Genomic DNA, 18,784 nt, shown 5'->3' on the forward strand with positions numbered 1-18,784 from the left:
TTTGTAGCGCCACAGGCTGCTTACAACATTGATTAATTTTATTTATAGATCTGATAATTTTCATATGGCTACTGGTTTTTAATTTAATTTTAAAAAATTAACGAGCAGAAAGTGCCTGGTGTTCGGGAATTCTAAGACTTGAAAAAATATATATCAGTGCAGTTTTGAAAGGTTTTGTCTGATATCATGATTCAAAACAGAATCAAATTGTGTCAAGACATTGACATAAACTTGTTCCTTCATCTTAGGACCACCATAGAGTATAATATCTTTGATCCTGACCTGTTTTTAGGAGGTAATTTAATTATTGTTTGATTTTATACCAGTGTTATATATTTGTTGTTAGCCACCCTGAGCCTGGTTTCTGTCGGGGAGGGTGGGATACAAATAAAAGTTTGTTATTATTATTATTATTATTATTATTATTAAGAGGTGTACAAATGCATACAGCAGAAAGAGCCAAAAAAAAAAAGCTTTCCAAAATATATAGTTGATGAATATACTGTTCTATAGTAAACTAGTTAGTGATTAATGATAACAATAATGTTTTATTTATACCCCACCCATCTATTAAAAGTTATAAATCCTGCCAAATAAAATAAATAACGAATTGTGTTAATGACAATTGAAACATTGTGTACAATGAGTTAAATATAAGGGCCGGCCCCTATGCCAGGTGTCAAAGCATGGGAATCAGCAGTCCTCAGTGCCTCAGGCACAAGGGAGAAGTGCTATAGCAAGGTCCCATTCACCACTGCTGATGTCATTTGGTGTAACCAAATCTGAATAAGGCCTCATTTCCAGCAACTAAAATTTCCTGTTGTGGTGGAGGAGTTCGTCTGAAGAATGACCCTTTCTACTTTGGGATTTGCCCTATCCCTTCCCTTCCAGATATCATAAATTTCATGTCAAGAGAGAAGCGAGGTCAAGATGGAAGGGCTTCTCAGTCTCACCTCCTCTGGCAGTGGTGACTTAGCCCTTCCTCTTCCTACCAGCCCAAGTCAGATATGGGCTTCATTGTTTGGCCGAACAACAACAACAAATTATTATTTATTTGCCATGCATCTGACCGGCTTGCCCCAGCCAGTTTGGCCAACAAATTAAAACACAGTAAGACATCAGTCATGAAAAATGTCCCTATGCAGAGCTGCCTTCAGATGTCTTCTAAAAGTCAGGTGGTGGTTTATTTCCTAGACATCTGATGGGAGGGCGTTCCACGGGGAGGGTGCCGCCACCAAGAAGGCCCTCTACCTGGTTCCCTGTAACCTCACTTCTCACAGTGAGGAACCTCCAGAGTTCCCTCTGGTAACAACAAAAAATGCCAGTAGGGCCATGTGGTTTGAATGGGTTTGTGACGCACAAGGAGACAGGGCACAGAAAAAGGAGGCAGGAGGCAAACATTGGCCATACTACCTCGTCCAAAGCCTATATCAAACATGCTATTTAACCACAACCACTCCAAGTTATAACACCTGAGCTTGCTTGGGGGGTGGGGGGGGGGGTAAAATGCCTTTATCACAGCCAGACTCCTAACTACTAAAGGACCAGTCCAAGGATGAATTCAAGAATTCCAGGGACTCTTTCGAGAGATAGGGATGATGTGGATTATTATTATTAATAATAATAATAAATAATAAAATTTTATTTATATCCTGCCCTCCCCAGCCGAAGCTGGGCTCAGAGTGGCCAACAACAGTAAAATAATACAACATTCTAAAATCAGTTCATTCTAAAATCAGTTCAAATCAAATTAATGACAACCATTGAGCTAGAATTCTGTGAGGATTGCCAAAGGAGGGGGTCAGGCTGTGCCCTGAATTGCAGAGCTAAATGAATAATAGAAGGCTGATCCAACCACAGTTATAGCAGCGTCTTTATACAGTTTCCTTCTACCACCAAATGTTGATCCAATTATATGAATATTTGTCTGTGTCATCACTTGCTGGGTTCTGGGGAAAATATATATTAGTATCCCTGTTGAATCAGGGCAGTAACCACTGGTGTTGTCAGGCTTTGGGGAATCCAGATCCCTCCCGCAGTAACAGCCAAGAATCAGAGAAACCATAAAAATTATAACCAAGCAATTTATTCGATAATTCACAGAGAATGACTAAGGAATGCAGCTTTCCCTAAATATGGCGTTGCTCCAAGTACAGTCCCACCCCCTATTTCTCTCCTATTCTACATCACTCCTACGTCAGCTAATCTGAGCTTTCTGCCTCTGAGCTCTCTGTTCTACTACCCTCAATGTCCATCTGGTCCTGAGAGGGGGGGGTCAGGAATGCTTTCCAAGGACACTGAGTCTGTCAGCTGTCTATTCTCTGGTGCTTCTTCTTGCTGTTCCTCTTCCAATATTTCCCAGCTTCTGCCCTCTGCAGCCTCCAAACTATGCCCTTCTGCAAACCACTGTTCTAAATCTATACTGTCCTCTTGTCCTGGAGAAGGGAGGGTGGTCCCCACCATTCCTCCTCAGTTCAGCCCCTGACAGATGTGGTCAATCAGAGCTGTGGGGCATTCCCCTCAACACCAGCATCACCACAATTTACCTGGGTGGGTTTGGTCTGAGGTGGGGCTGAGATGTGGTGGGTTTGGGGCTGTATGGATACATCTGCATGATTGCCACAGCCTTGACCTCACTGCTACTTAGTTCCCCCACCCAGCCCAGTCCAGATAAGCTGTAGTTATTAGCCCAGTGCCAGAAGAGACACTTCATGGCTCTCCCTCACCACAACCAGCCACTGCTGAACCTGGGTGTACAGTCAAACCTCAATTATCAAATGTAATCCATTCCGGAACACTGTTCGAATTCTGAAACGTTTGATAACCGAAAACTGAAAACAGAAGCCTCAGTACAGTGGGGAGACTCAAAACAGAAACCATGTAGCACATTCAGCGTTCGAAAACCAGAGCAGTTACTTCTGGGTTGTCGGCGTTCGACGGCCAAAATGTTCGAAAACGGAGCCGTTCGAGAACTGAGGATTGACTGTACTCAACTGCGGTCTCGAAAGCGGGGTTGTTTACAGCTCTGGTTCAGATTCAGCACCATTTGTCAGAAATGCCAATTTGTTCCGACTTTGACCGTGTGAAAATAGGAATGGGAATCAGTCCTTAGGCGGAAAGTTGTCAAGAACAAATCTCATGTTAGCAAAGAATAAAAAAATCAAACAGGCCCAGGATGAATCAAGGGAATGCTTCAGTTTTTCCATTGCTGTTCAACAGTTGAATTGTGGCATTCATAAAATGCTCCTCCTGGGACTGTGTGACTTCTGAACATAAATGGCGGCAGGGTGGGGGAATCAGATGCCTATGTGCCTTCCCACATCAAAACCCTGTAGAAAGCTAGCATATAGAAGAATTATACCCTTCCTGACTTGCTAGTTTTCTGCTTACCAGAGAGGGGGGGATGTATGAGGAATGGCAAAGCATTCCTTCCTGGAAGCAAATAATAATCTGGAAAGAAAACTAGTGTTACGCTCCTCTGAAAGAATTCTACAATAAGATGGGCAGCTTACCAGGCAAAAATGTTAGCAGATGGTGGTACGTTGCCCCTAAGAAAACAAATTTTTGAAAGTCTAAGGATGCAATCTTATACCAATGTTGCATCAACAGTGAGGCTCTGGGAGTCCTACTGCACAGGTAGAATGCAAGAAACACTGGCATCGTTGCAGATATGCAGGCAAAATGCACTTCCACTGGAGCCGTTCTGCCAGCAGATATGTGCCAGATAGACAGCTAAGACTGAGCAAAGTCAAAGGCAGCACAGAAGAGGAGCACCCTCATGCTGTATCCTGTGCCATTGATGATGGAGAAATATAGGGAAAGGGGTCCTTTGTGAGAAACCTTTCTGAGCTGATCAACCTGAGATCCTTGTTATCTTGAAATGCTGGAGCTTGGGACCTGTCATTGAGCCTACCACCTACAGCTACCTGTCTGCATTCAACAACTTTTAGTGCAACATTTTAACCATCATTTGACTGTGCTAGTCAACCCAGCAGGGACGCGGGTGGCGCTGTGGGTTAAACCACAGAGCCTAGGGCTTGCCGATCAGAAGGTCAGCGGTTCAAATCCCCACGACAGGGTGAGCTCCCGTTGCTTGGTCCCTGCTCCTGCCAACCTAGCAGTTCGAAAGCACGTCAAAGTACAAGTAGATAAATAGGTACCGCTCCAGCGGGAAGGTAAATGGCATTTCCGTGCACTGCTCTGGTTCGCCAGAAGCGGCTTTGTCATGCTGGCCACATGACCCGGAAACTGTACGCTGGCTCCCTCGGCCAGTAAAGCAAGATGAGCGCCGCAACCCCAGAGTCATCCATGACTGGACCTAATGGTTAGGGGTCCCTTTACGTTTACCTTTAGTCAACCCAGCAATAAAGGTAAGGAAATCCTTTGGACACAACTGATTCCAAAAAAGAAAAGAAAACACTAAAGAAACAACCTCCTAGAGAGGTTGCCTAGAGAGAACAGTCTCCGAAACACCAAATTTGCACAAAGGGAAATTGATAGGCTACTGGTTTTGAGTAGCTCTTTGGTTCTCCACATGCCTATAGTCTATAGCGCAAACTTTCTAGGTTGTCTGTATCTGCAAGAACGACTTTGTAAAAGGTGGCAGGCTGGAGCTATCGCTGTGAGCATCTTTGTTGGAAATTTCTTTGTGTTTTTCTTTCTTTGTCGTTTCCCCTCTGCCCCTCAGATGCTTTGGCTAACCAAGTGGAAAACAATCTTACTTGGAACTTCTGTATTGTTCCATTAGTGTGACATCACTTCGTATCCATGTTTTATGTCACAGAGGAATGCAGATGCTTGGCTTAGGAATCAGATATGATTTTGTTTGTTTGTTTGTTTCTTCATTGTCTCTTGCGCCGCTGTGCTGTGGGGACCAAGAGCTAACGGTTGCGGTATCGTACATTTTTTGCTTGGCGCAGGGCTCACATCCACTTCTAAATTTAAGTCTGTCATGCTGAACCCTCCTGTATTCCTAAATTGGTTTGACATGTGTAGACCACATTTGTTTGGAATCCCTGCCCCCCCCCTTAACTGACAAATTTCTAACTTAACAGTGCACATAGCCGCAAGCAACACATTATGACTGTTCAACTTCCAATGAGAGTTTTCAGTTAACTTCTCCGCTAACAATTTTCTCTGCTGCAGACCAGCAACCAGGTGGCATTGGGAAGTTGCTCTAATCAAGCAGAAACCTGAGGGCTTCCAGAGAACAAACATGTGTACTGTGGCTGATATAACTATGGACCATGGAAGTGGGTTCCAGATTTTAGATTAAATTGCTAGATGAATCCCTCTGTCGATGGAATGAAAGTTACCACTTCTCCCAGAGGAAGAGAAATGGTGATTGCTCCTTTGTGCAAATCACTCTAATCTATGCAAATTGAAAACTATCCATTGGCGAACTTTAAAGTTTGGAAGGGTGGGAATGCAGCCCTAGAGGGAATGTAATAGATTTCTTGTTTGGTCTGTGACCAAGAACATGATTTTTTTTATTAAAAAAAAGGCAGTCCATCAATGTCTCTCCATATATACATAAAGGCTATTCCAACTGAAAATTTGACCACTAAATCTTTATTTACTAGACCGTTGCTGCCTCAAAGCAGAAGTCATTCTTCATTTAATGTTAAATTAATTTTTGAAATTGATCTAATATGGTTTGAAAATGTCGAGTTTCCTTGCCTTGTTGTGTAGTCTAAGTGTATGAATGGTTTTGAACTTCAGTGCTGTACATGCAACTTTGTTTGTCAGACAATTGGTGGTTAATTGAATGGGTGTCAAATAGCCCTAAAGACTAAGGCTGGGGGATTTGATTGATTTCAGTCATTATGCTTTGTTTGGGTGGGGTGGGGGAAGAACTATTAATTTAGCTGATGTGGATATTAAGCTTTGGCCATGACACTTTGGGTTAAATAGCTACTGGTGATATAAAGCTCTCTTTTCTTCTCATGGTCCTTGATTCTGAGTCCCATCAACGTTGCGGCATCAGGAATAAATCAAGTGCCTTTTGGCACAGTTAGCCATCTCTGTTTAGCAAAGGCATGTGACTAAACTGACACCAATGCTTAATCACCTCCGTTTGTCGGGGTGTTGGGAAGAAAAGGAGGGTGAAAGCCAGCAATCTCATCTTCCAGGTCAGAAGAGAGGTCACCGGCAGGATCATAGTGTGGTTTCCCCCCCCCCCCTATATCTAAGTGCACTAGACCTGACCTAGAAGCAAATGAAAGCCTTCAAGCTCCTAGTCTTTCATTGCCTCCTCCCATATGACACGTATAAATGACTAGAAATATATGATCTTCCCAAGTCTTATCAGTTCGAGATAGCTTTGTCAAGCTGTTGGATTGCCCAAGCCACAGACTGATTAATTGATACCCACAGACTGATTAATTGTTATATTACAATCCTGATTTTTCTCAACACTTCTGTGGGACCAGACCCTCCAAGTTTTCCCGTTTTCCAGGGACATTCCCAGATTTACAGAAGCCGTCCCGGTTTCTGATTTGATCCTGAAATGTCCCACTTTCCCTTGGGACGTCCCTGTTTTCATTGGAGAAATAATGGACGGTATGATAAAAATATGAGGATCGCAATCTAATCCAAAATCAAAATAGACATTCTGTGAAAGAAAAACCCCACAGTCCTGGCCCTGGTTTGTTTGGGGTTTTTTTAACAAATTTAAAACTTTTTTTCTTTTGCTTGGTGCAGACAAATACTGTCAACCCAGGAAGGCCCACCTGGCACTAACATTGCATGACTTCGTGTGCCAGATGAAAGTCTGGCTTTTCTGGAATATTTTTGAGAGGAGCTGAGGCTGTCCCTGAGTGCCAACTCCCTGTTACTGGCTGTGACGTTAACATATGAGAGTGCTGGAGGTGAAATAGTTAAACAAGTTACCCAATCAGAACCCAGGGGGGTGGAATCCGAGGGACTATAAAACCAGCTCTGGGAGGGGCGAAGGAGGAGTTTATTGGGGGTTGGGTGGTTGGTTGGAGTGGGAATGAATTGGGATAGAGTCTGTGGGTAGGTTGAGTTAGTGTAGCAAAATAAACTGAGTCAGTTAGGGGCTAGGAAGACAAGTATATATCGGAGAGGTGGTTTTGTGAGAGAGAGAGCAGGTAGTGGAAGTTATAGGTCTGGATAGCACCCCATGATTGTAATTGACCAATACCATTTATGAAACCACATGCTTGTTAAACTGCAATAAATAAACAGAAGTTAATGTTTTTAACCCTGACTGGACTCAGTATTGTACCAGGTATGGCCTGGGTGGTGGCAGCGAGAAATAAAGTGGTGGCACAGGGCTCAATAGATGGTGAAACGTCCGGGGACCCTGTGTGATCGCCACACCGGCATTTCGGGTTAATTCAAGAATGGGAGCCCTGTGGCTCTAGAGGTACTGTTGACTCCAACTCCCATCATGTAGGTGTCGATATTAGATTAACATCTTCCAAGATAATAGGGCCCACTCACATCATAAAGAGCTCATAAGCCACCTACTCTCACCAGCCAGAAGCATCATAGCCAGACACTGGAGAGACCTGTCAGGAGTAAGCATGGACCAATGGTATCAAATAGTATGGGAAACAGCCTTATTAGAAAAACTAACCAATAAACTGAAACTGGCATGGGGGCCAATCAACCTTTCTCACCACCAAAGGAATACAAGCGAATAGTAAAGGGAACCCGCACAAGCGATGCTGACACAAAACCCCATACATACACCAAGTAGAATAGAAGCATAGGCCACCCGACCTCACCCCCACTCACCATTCCCCCCCTCCACTTCTTTCCCCCTTTTCTTCCTAATGCAGGCGTGTCCAAAGTCCATTTCGGGGGCCAGTTGGTTTAATCAACAACTCCAACCCTAAAGAAAGGTCAACAACTTTGGTTGGCCCCCACAGCCCTTCACTTCATCAAATCTGGCCCTCTTTGAAAAAAGTTTGGACACCAGTGTCCTAATGTAACACTAATGTCTCAACAAATGATACTGATCTGTAGAAAATGTAACTTGAAAAAAGAGACGTTGCACATACTTTTGTAAACTAAGAAATCTTTAATAAAAATACGTTAAAAACAAAACAATGCAATCCAAACCCCCTTCTCAGTCACAATCCTGCTAGTTTGGGGAAGGAACATCCAGGAGAATATCTAAGTTCTTCCTTGGTGTCAAGGAAACCAAGGAAAAATTCTACCCAATAAAGAAACTGTCACAGAAAATAGCAACTCTTCTGGTAAATAACAGATAACAGATCGGGGTTTTATACATTGCTTATGATTATGCAGAGCCACTCAGTTCTCTAATTCCTCCTTAGCTCCAAGCACCTTGTTCATTTAGCTTTTGATCTGGGTTCTCCAACTGTGTCTGTCTACAGAAAACTTTCCCTTTTGGCATAGAGATCTATTGAGCTCTCACCTCTCCCTCCTTAGTGTCATTTGCTTCCATTTCCTCCAAGTGCTTCAGGAATTTGCTCAATGTAATGTTTTGGGGTCACTCAAAAGGATCTGTCTGATTGCTGTTTCCTTTTTCTCTGCCTGTTGGGACAGTGTGTTGCTCTTGCCCATACCAGTGACGTGCGATTTGAAACTCTGCCAGCTGCTACTCCCAGGCATATGGCATATGCCGTGAGAGTTCATGTCCTCCCACATTTCTCTCATGAAAATAGGGACATCCTATTCCATTATTATTATTATTATTATTATTATTATTATTATTATTATCCCCAACCCATCTGACTGAGTTGCCCCAGCCAGTCTAGATGGCTTCCAACATATATAAAAACATAATAAAAGTTTCCCTATAGAGGGTTGCCTTCAGATGTCTTCTAAAGGCTATATAATTACATCTCCTTGGCTCAGGGGTTGCATAACTCTATCCCGGGGTGCCCAAACCTTTTTCAAAGAGGGCCGGATTTGATGAAATGAACATGTGTGAGGGCTCCCCAAAGTTGTTGAGCTTTTTTCTGGTTTCCCCCCAAAGCTGTTGAACTTGTCTTAGGATTGAAGTTGTTGACCTTGTTTCGGGATTTTAATACAGGAAATAAACTGTCATAGGGGCTGGATTAGGCCCCCGGGCCAGACTTTGAACATGCCTGCTCTATACCCTCCAATATTTCTCCGATAAAAATAGAGACATCGTAAGGAAAAGTGGGACATTCCAAGATCAAATCAGAAACCGGGACAGCTTCTGTAACAATCTGGGACTGTCCCTGGAAAACAGGGACACTAGGACGGTCTGTGAGTCCCCTTTGCTAATCAGTGAAGAAATCCGTTTAAATTTCCAATGTTTCAAGGCAGCCTTACCCATTAGATGGCAAGCACAGAAGGACTTGTGGGAAGCTAGTTACCTTGCGATTGCAAAGGATGATCAAACCCTTTAATTCTGATCAATTAATTCCCTTCGGAAAGCAGAATTGATAACATTCTCATTTGAGTAAGTAACCAATTTAGGCTATAAACTATATAAACATATGCGGCAGCTGCAAATAATTTTATTTCACACTGCACAAGTGATTTCCATCCATGCAGCAGATCTCCTACTCTCTGCCCCCCGGATCCCAGAGGGTCCCTCAATTTTAAGGATGGCAAGAAAGGGAATCTGCTCCAAGAATGGAGCTGCAGTGTTGGATAAAACCCACAGATTTATTTCACTTTCTATTCATACATCTGTAGGGCCTTGGAGTAGGTAGCAAGTCTTAACAATGCATATTCAACTATTTTAAAACAAACGAAAGATGCTAAAATCAATTTGAAACAATGCAATGTGGAACTCCCGTTTGAAAACGCTGCCCTATGCCATGTTGAACCAGTTCACTGTTTTATAGGTCAAAACTGGCACCACAGCCCTCACATAATTAAATGAATAACAATAACCATGGTGTCCGTTGCAAGGCCAATCGCACACAGTTGAACTCTGACCATGAATGAGGTTCTTTCTTCTTCGCCAGTTGAGGGTTGAGAGAGCCACACGTCACGTGTTACTGAGAAGCGTCCAAAGGCAAGCATGGTGGGAAAGCATGGGTGCTTCCACTCTCCTGCGGTGTTCGGTTGGATGGCTCTTTTATGACCAATTGATTTGTGCCATCTTCATACACCCCTGTCCATGAAGGAGAAGGAGGGTTGTGTGAAATTGCCATGGCGCACATTGCACTGTCAACATCATTCACCCTGCAATGAGTACAGAAGGTCCATTCACTGTCTTTGAACTGAGCTGCTGTTGTTAATAATGACGGATTCACTAGGGTTGCCATATGTCCGGTTTTTCTATAGATAGATAGATGATAGATTAGATTAGATTAGATAATTATTTTATTCAGTTTTACCATTTACATTTGAATTCAAACAATAATCATAAACATAAACATATAGGATTCCCTGAAGCCTTATACTTCCCTCTACCCCTCCATGGGTTCCATTGTAAATCTTTTTCTACTGCATCATATAATTTCTCAGTTTTTTCTTAAAAATACACATATGTTCGTTTTTTCCTGGACACGTCCGGGTTTCCATCCCATCTGCGTGGGATTTTTTTTTTTTAATGGGCAAAATCCCCCCCCCCAAAAAAGCTGAACAACGTTTTACTTATTGAAAAATGGCAACCCTAGATTCGGTGGCATTCCCAATATGGCAAGCTGCTATGGGACTTCAGGTCTTGAACAGTTTCTTTGAGGACAGTCGTGTTTTAGACTCAACTTGACTTGGAAAATCCAGCCAGCATCTTTTGTTTTCTGCACAAGCTGTTTTTATACTGCCATAATTGCATGCGGGTCTCTTATTTTTGCAGTAAACGCCGTATACATGGGAAATCAAGAGATGAAGATGGTCGTAGAGAGAGATAACACTGCCATCAGAAAGCACTTAAAGAAGGTAATTCTTTACTCTTCCCAGTTCTAATGAGTTGCCCATTTGCAGATATTTCACTGTCTCACTTTTCAGCACCCAAATGATTCTGTTCTGATCTCAGGCCAGTTATGTATAGTTTGTCTGCATTTATTGGTTAGAAAGAGTTTGCGTCTCTGGCCTTATTCCACATAACCTATAATAAATATTTTTAAATATCACAAAATAAAAACGACAAAATAACAGAAACATCTGACAAAGTCCAGAAAGTTCAGCTAAATGTCTAAATATTTAGGTGCTCTATCAAAAACAGTAAGACACTATACTACCCATTAAAAAAAAAAAAATCTTAAGAGAGCCAGCCTAATCAGCAACACTTTATGCTACTTTCTAAAGGTCTTCTATATGCCTTCCAGCATTTCTTCGATTAAAATGGGGCCATCCTACTCCATAATAATAACAATATTAATTTTCATTATTTATACCCCTCCTATCTGACTGGGTTGCCCCAGCCACTCTGGGTGGCTTCAACATATATATAAACATAATAAAACATTAAACATTAAAAAAATGCCTATACAGGGCTGACTTCTGATGACTTCGAAGGGTTGTATCTCCTGGGCTCAGGGGTTGCATAACTCCATATGCCCTCCCAACATTTCTCAGATAAAAATAGGGACGTCCTAAGGAAAAGTGGGGTGCGGGTGGCGCTGTGGGTTAAACCACAGAGCCTAGGGCTTGCCGATCAGAAGGTCGGTGGTTCAAATCCCCGCGACGGGGTGAGCTCCCATTGCTTGGTCCCTGCTCCTGCCAAGCTAGCAGTTCAAAAGCACGTCAAAGTGCAAGTAGATAAATAGGTACCGCTCCAGCAGGAAGGTAAATGGCGTTTCTGTGTGCTGCTCTGGTTCGCCAGAAGCAGCTTAGTCATGCTGGCCACATGACCCGGAAGCTGTACGCCAGCTCCCTCGGCCAATAAAGCGAGATGAGCGCCACAACCCCAGAGTCGGTCACAACTAGACCCAATGGTCAGGGGTCCCTTTACCTTTACCTTAAGGAAAAGCGGGACATTCCAGAATCAAATTAGAATTATTTGAATAGCACATTTCTTTGGTGCTATGTTGAGATCAACAGCCCGATCAGAATTTGCAAGAGAACAGAATGTTGCTTTCTCATGGGGCTGATGTGCTATGCATATACACTGACATTTGCCTGATACAGGCCAGTTAACACTTGTTCTACTTCATGGGTAGGCAAACAAAGGCCTGGGGGCCAGATTGGGCCCAATCACCTTCTAAATCTGGCCCGGGATGTTCTGGGATTCAGCGTGTTTTTAAATAAGTAGAATGTGTCCTTTTATTTAAAATGCATCTCTGGGTTATCTGTGGGGCATAGGAATTGGTTCATTTTTTATTATTTTCAAAATATAATCTGGCCCCTCACAAGGTCTGAGGGACAGTGGACCGGCCCCCTGCTGAAAAAGTTTGCTGACCCCTGTCCACTTTCTCAATGATACATTCACCTCAGAATATCTCTATGCAAGATGTGCGAGCCAGTTTGACCTTGGCGCCATTCACCTTTTGCTCATTATAGTTGTAAAATATGCTTACTTTCCTTTCTGAATTAAAGGCTATGGCAGGCAGCAAGTGCCTCGCAGGTGCTTCTGTCTATTTCCATCTGTTTTCCTTGACTACGTCAACCTGAGCAATGCTTTTGCACCTGGAGGCCTACTTTGAAAACCTGTGTTTTATTTGTTCCTCTGTGTCATTGCACTTTTAAAGTGGTGTGCTCTACCCAGGGAATTTTTATTTTATTTTTATTTTTTAAAATTGAGGCAAAGTTATAGAAAGCTGGCAAGACCAGGACAGATTAGAAGTGTGGAGTTAAATACCTCTTCTTCTTCTTCTTCTTCTTCTTCTTCTTCTTCTTCTTCTTCTTCTTCTTCTACTTCTACTTCCCACCCCACACTCTCAACTTTCCCCCCTAATTCTTCCTTCTAATAATTTCTAGGAATGTGAAAATTAGGGGAGAAATGTGAGTTGGCACAGACTTCAACCTGAAGTGTACTGACGTTAAAAGTAGGGCTTGACTAATAAAGGGTTGGAAGCCGACGAGAACAGGAACTGGAGCCCAAGTTGCGATAGAGTTGGCAAGTTGTCACTTTGAGAAATTTATGCTGCTTAGTAGTCAGTGTGATCATAAGTGTAAAGCCAATCTTAACACCTGACGGTGCCAGCTGCTGGGGAAGAGAAAAGTTATTTCTGGATCCCATTTGCATGTTGTGTGTTGAAGGAGGTGAGAGAAAAAAGACACTAAATTATTCCTGCCTTTTCAAGCCCAGTTTTACAGCATAATTAGTAGGAGTCGAGGAGGGAGTAAGAGAAAATATGGGCCTTTTCGGAGCTGGGCATCTCAGGTGCAGCAAACGCTGACAGGTAAGGGGGCTGGAGGCGTTTTAGCAGAAGTGGGTCACTAGGTTTTAAACCCTCGGCTTCAAATGCTGAACGAAAAGGAAGAGTCGCTGCCCTGTTTCTGGTGCAAAAGTAGACTATTTAAAGGCCAAGTGTTGATCCCGCCTCTGAGAGATCCCGAAACAAATCATGTGGGGCAGTGTTGGCTGTTTCACATGCTTGAGAACATTTTATGCCCTTATTAACTGGGGGTCCTGTCCACGCCGTAGGCAGCAGTGCACATCCCACAAGGTATAAAAAATAACATGACAAATGAGCATTATTATTATTATTATTATCATCATCATCATCATCCTTTACCTGCCCTTCACTCTAAGGTCCCAGGTTACAGCATTAAAACACTATACAGTGGCACCTCAGGTTACATACGCTTCAGGTTACATACGCTTCAGGTTACAGACTCCGCTAACCCAGAAATAGTGTTTCAGGTTAAGAACTTTGCTTCAGGATGAGAACAGAAATCGTGCTCTGGCGGTGCGGCAGCAGCAGGAGGCCCCATTAGCTAAAGTGGTGCTTCAGGTTAAGAACAGTTTCAGGTTAAGAACGGACCTCCGGAACGAATTAAGTACTTAACCCAAGGTATCACTGTATTTAAAACTGATTAAAACAACTTTATTATTTCTTTGTTTAATTTGTATACCGCTTAGGGTGGTTCACAACATAAAAGCACAAAAATAAGCTGGGTCCTAAAAAATATCCTCCTCAAAGCCAGGGTAAAGAGGGGCACCTTCAGCCAGCTTGCTGTGCTTCAAACGTACACAATTGTGTTGCTCTCACACACAAAAATGTGTCCGTGATGATGGCAAATGTATATGAATACACATCGTTGTGTATCCACGGTGTTAGGTGCCCCTCCAGCCGTGCGCATAGGATCCCTAACTAGCCTGCAAGAGATGTCTGCATTTACAGGCGTGAGTTTTTACCTGGTTTGGGCAAATTCAGTATTTTGAGTATTATTGCATCATGGTTGTGTAATGTAAACATCCTCTCCTGGTTCAGAGTGGAATGCAGTTGGCTTCGTGCACACAGCTATAGGCTTTGGGTTTCTTCCTTTTGGGAAGAAAGCACCTTCCCCCATCACCATCTCACCACACAGAATTTAAATCAATGGTCTCCAATATAACTCCAAAGTAGAACTCATGCTGAGTATGCAGGCACTTGCGGGTTCGATCTCTGCTGCCTTAAGGTAATAGATGGCAAAAGATCCCTGTCTAGAACTCTGGAGAGCTATTGGCAGCCCAAATGGGCAGTACTGATATCAAAAGGCCAATAATAATTTAATAATAATAATAATAATTTGTTATTTATACTCCACCCATCTGGCTGGGTTTCCCCAGCTACTCTGGGCGGCTCCCAACAGAATATTCAAAACACAATAAAACATCAAACTTCCCTAAACAGGGTTGCCTTCAAATGTCTTCTAAAAGTCAGATAGTTGTTTATTTCCTTGACATCTGATGGGAGGGCGTTCCACAGGGCAGGCACCACTACTGAGAAGGCCCTCTGCCTGGTTCCCTGTAGCCTCACTTTTCACAGTGAGGGAACTGCCAGAAGGCCCTCGGAGCTGGACCTCAGCGTCTAGGCTGGACTATGGAGGTGGAGACATTCCTTCAGGTATACTGAGCCGAGGCCAATGGTCTTGAGTCAAGATAAGGCAGCTTCTGACATTTCCTGTTGGAAGTGAGAAGGTAAACCCTCGCTGCATGTGTGTTGTTGTTGTTTAGTCGTTTAGTCATGTCCGACTCTTCGTGACCCCATGGACAAGAGAACGCCAGGCACCTCTGTCCTCCACTGCCTCCCAGAGTTTGGTCAAACTCATGCTAGTAACCTCGAAAACACTATCCAACCATCTCGTCCTCTGTCGCCCCCTTCTCCTTGTGCCCTCCATCTTTCCCAACATCAGGGTCTTTTCCAGGGAGTCTTCTCTTCTCATGAGGTGGCCAAAGTACTGGAGCCTCAGCTTCACGATCTGTCCTTCCAGTGAGCCGCTGCATGTGTAGAAGACCTTTATGTTCACATTCAGCCTGGCTGTGAAACCCAAGATAATTGCTGCTGGTATAGAAAATATTGAGTTATATGGAGCAATGGTCTGATTCAGTATAAGGCAGCTTCCTGAGTTTTCTAAGCAACTGAGGGGTTCTTCTCAATCACGAGGGCTTTCATAAATCCATTTTGCAATGCAAAAACGTATTAGCTATTTATTTGTGTATTTCTTAAATTTATATACCGCCCTTTAAGGATCTCAGCCAAAATGCCTTTGAAGAAGCCTCTCTCTCTCTCTCTCTCTCTCTCTCTCTCTCTCTCTCTCTCTCTCTCTCTCATTTCCTTCAAATTAACGTCACTCAGGTTTTTTAAAGCACGGGCTCATTTTGTTTAAACCAGCTTGAAGAAAATTGCAAACCAAAGCAGCCAAAACCAACCTTGAGCTGGTTTTATTGAAACAGCTGGCCTGGTGTTGCCCAGTTTTCTTGACCCAGTGTCCAAAGCTGTCCATAGCAGTTTAATAGTTATTGCCCTTGAAAGGTTCACAATCTGGAAGGCAGCAGTACGGAAGACACCACAGATGCGGTCTCTCTACCCACAGCCAGAGTAAATCACTTGCCTCCAGTTGTGGAAAATCTTTCAAATACGCCGCATGAATAGGCCTGAAATGCTCTCAGCAGCCAGGAACACCTTTTATTTTGGCAGCTCCCGTATGCTTTTTGGACTGCGTTTTGCTGAAGTTCAGAATGGAAGTTAGGAAAGCTGCACATGAGGGTTTTGTCGCGCATAGCATTTAAGCATGTGCTCTGGCACATGCGGCAGTATCCGAAATTTCTGCACCACATGCTCAAATTAATCCTTCTGTGACATACACAAGATTTGAAAAGCAGCATTGGAACACAAGGGTAGGCAGAAATCGAGCTCTTGGGAAATGGAAGAAAGTGGCTATTGTTGAGTTACCAAAAAAAAAAAGTTCTGGTTTTTATGTTTCTTGCAATTTCTTTTTTAATGTGGTTTAAATGGATTTGGATTTGATATCCCGCTCTATCACTACCCGAAGGAGTCTCAAAGCGGCTAACATTCTCCTTTCCCTTCCTCCCCCACAACAAACACTCTGTGAGGTGAGTGGGGCTGAGAGACTTCAGAGAAATGTGACTAGCCCAAGGTCACCCAGAGCTGCATGCGGAGGAGCGGAGACGCGAACCCGGTTCCCCATATTACGAATCTACCACTCTTAACCACTACACCACACTGGCACAATGGGTGTGACCACCTAGGGACCTTAGGCTGAAGGGCAAGTAATAAAGCAAAGTAATAATTATTCTCAGTCCTGCGTTCTCTTCTTGCAGTAGCCAACCAGATTCCAACAGAATCTGAGGTTCCAAGCAGAAAGTATGTCCCAAGCTTGAAAATATTGGATGCAAAAAAAAACCTTCTTTCCATACCACAGTTTCTACCCCCAGCTACATGTCATATTTTGAAAACCTTCTTCTGCTTCTCCTTCTGCTTCTTCTTCTTCTCCTCCTCCTCCTCCTTCTTCTTCTTCTTCTTCTTCGGCAGTCCCTCGTAGCCGAGTAAGATGGTCTTCCATAAACACGGTTTTAAAAGTGAGTTTGTAAGTGAATGTAGAAGCCAATTCTTGTTCCACACGCCCTTCCACAGTGGGGTCTTAGGTTCCCATGTGGGAGTTGAGCACAATGAGGGTTTTCCAAGTGTGCCTTCCTCTTAGCGCGTTTCTCCCTTTTGTCCTGAGTTCAAAAGTCTTCAAAGCCCATGACACCATTGGTAAAGGCTGTTCTCCAACTGGAGCACTCGCAGGCCAGTGTTTCCCAGTTGTCGGTGTTTATACTACATTTTTTTAGATTTGCCTTGAGAGAATCTTTGAACCTCTTTTGTTGACCACCAGCATTACGCTTTCCATTTTTAAGTTCGGAGTAGAGTAGTTGCTTTGGAAGATGATAATCAGGCATCTGCACAACATGACCAGTCCAACGAAGTAGATGTTGAAGAATCTTTGTTTCAACACTGGTGATCTTTGCTTCTTCCAGTACACTGGCATTAGTTCATCTGCCTTCCCAGGTGATGTGTAAAAATTTTCAGAGACACAGTTTCGAGGATTTGGAAACCACCCAGTAACAGGAGCCATCTAATCTAGTTGCCATGAGGCTTCATGTCTGAATCAAGGACACTTAATTCTTAGGACTATGCTTGCTGTACATTTAAACAGTTGCTTTCTTTTTCCAGACAGAATTATTTTGTCAGTAACTTGCACTTTCTCAAGATGTCATAACTGTAGTGCCAGTCAGAATGAACTGCAGGAAATCTTCATTATTTTCTTAGAAACTCTTTAATCTAAACATCCTGTTGATACCAATCTCTGATTCCTATGGTGTTTTCACAGCATCTGCCATCATTGTGTATATCTGAATCCTCATGCCATGTTTTATGGACATTGCATTTGATTACGTGACCCGACGCCAAAAAGTAGGGGAGCATTGAAATTGCGCTCTGGCAAAAAGAAGATAGATGGGAATAACTGGAATACAACAAGGTCTAAATTAAGAGCAATTTTCTGCTAGCTAATCTTTATCGATGGCACTGAGGCGTGAACTGCTGTACAGACTGAAAATATGTCTGGTTATTCTTATTATTCTTATAGTGAATTATGTATCCACATGGCTGGGTTTGTAGAGCTATTTACATACTTTCAAGATTTACATAGCAATCTAAACCCAAGATCCGTCAGGATTTGAAACAGGCAGACCTAAATCGGTCGCAGGTAAGCCAGGGGCTCAGTCAGTTTAGTTTAGTTTTACTTGTTTCCTTGTTTTTAATCCTGTTTTTTATTCTGTGAACCGCCCTGGTATCTTATGATGAAGGGTGGTATATAAATCTTAATAAATAAATAAAAATAAAATAAGTCAGGACCACACTCCCACATCCTAGCTAAGATGAGGCTCAGCCAGGAGAACTTTAGCTGGTGAAATTTATGCTACTCGATAAGTCCCCAAAAAGGTGCAGGATTGGGCAAGGAAAGACTTGCACCTATTCCAAACCTCTTTTAGCTCAGTCACATGATCTGGCAACTTGGCATAACTTAACACCAGCAGAAAAGGGTGGTTTAAGTCAAACTCTCTTTTAAATGTTTGCATTCCCTCTGTTAGGGTTAGGCTAGCTCAGGCAGCAGTGGCAGTAACTGAGCAGAGCTTATAATAGGGGTAACTTCCACCCAGTGGCATAGCATGGGTTGCCAGTGTCGGGGGCCACGCTTTTTCAATGGAGCCCAGCAACGGAAGCAAACAGCTGTACTGAGGCAGCACCGGGTGGTGAAATTTTGCTCCCCCTAACAATTTTGCACCCAGGGCAACCGCCCCTGTGCCCACCCACCCCACCCCCCACTCTATGCCACTGCTTCCACCAGCTTAACTGTCTGCCTCCTCTACTTAGGATTGTTCTGCCCAGCTGCAGTCCTAGCCCTCTCTCACTTGGGAATAAGTCCT

The 18,784-nt window shown here is 43.2% G+C and overlaps 1 protein-coding gene across 2 annotated transcripts in view; it reads left to right on the plus strand.

Moving 5' to 3' along the window:
* The window catches only part of LDAH (lipid droplet associated hydrolase), a 285,265-nt gene that overhangs the window by 69,528 nt on the left and 196,953 nt on the right, over nucleotides 1–18,784 (plus strand). For both annotated transcript variants that reach the window (XR_014166943.1, XM_081906514.1), the window contains one exon: nucleotides 10,778–10,860. Coding sequence is in view for 1 of the 2 variants with exons in the window: in XM_081906514.1 (XP_081762640.1) it covers nucleotides 10,778–10,860 (83 nt within the window). In the remaining variant the exon portion in view is untranslated. The remainder of the gene's footprint in view (nucleotides 1–10,777; nucleotides 10,861–18,784) is intronic.

This window comes from Podarcis melisellensis, assembly GCF_964234715.1.
Source record: "Podarcis melisellensis genome assembly, chromosome: 3".
Taxonomy (NCBI): Eukaryota; Metazoa; Chordata; class Lepidosauria; order Squamata; family Lacertidae; genus Podarcis; species Podarcis melisellensis.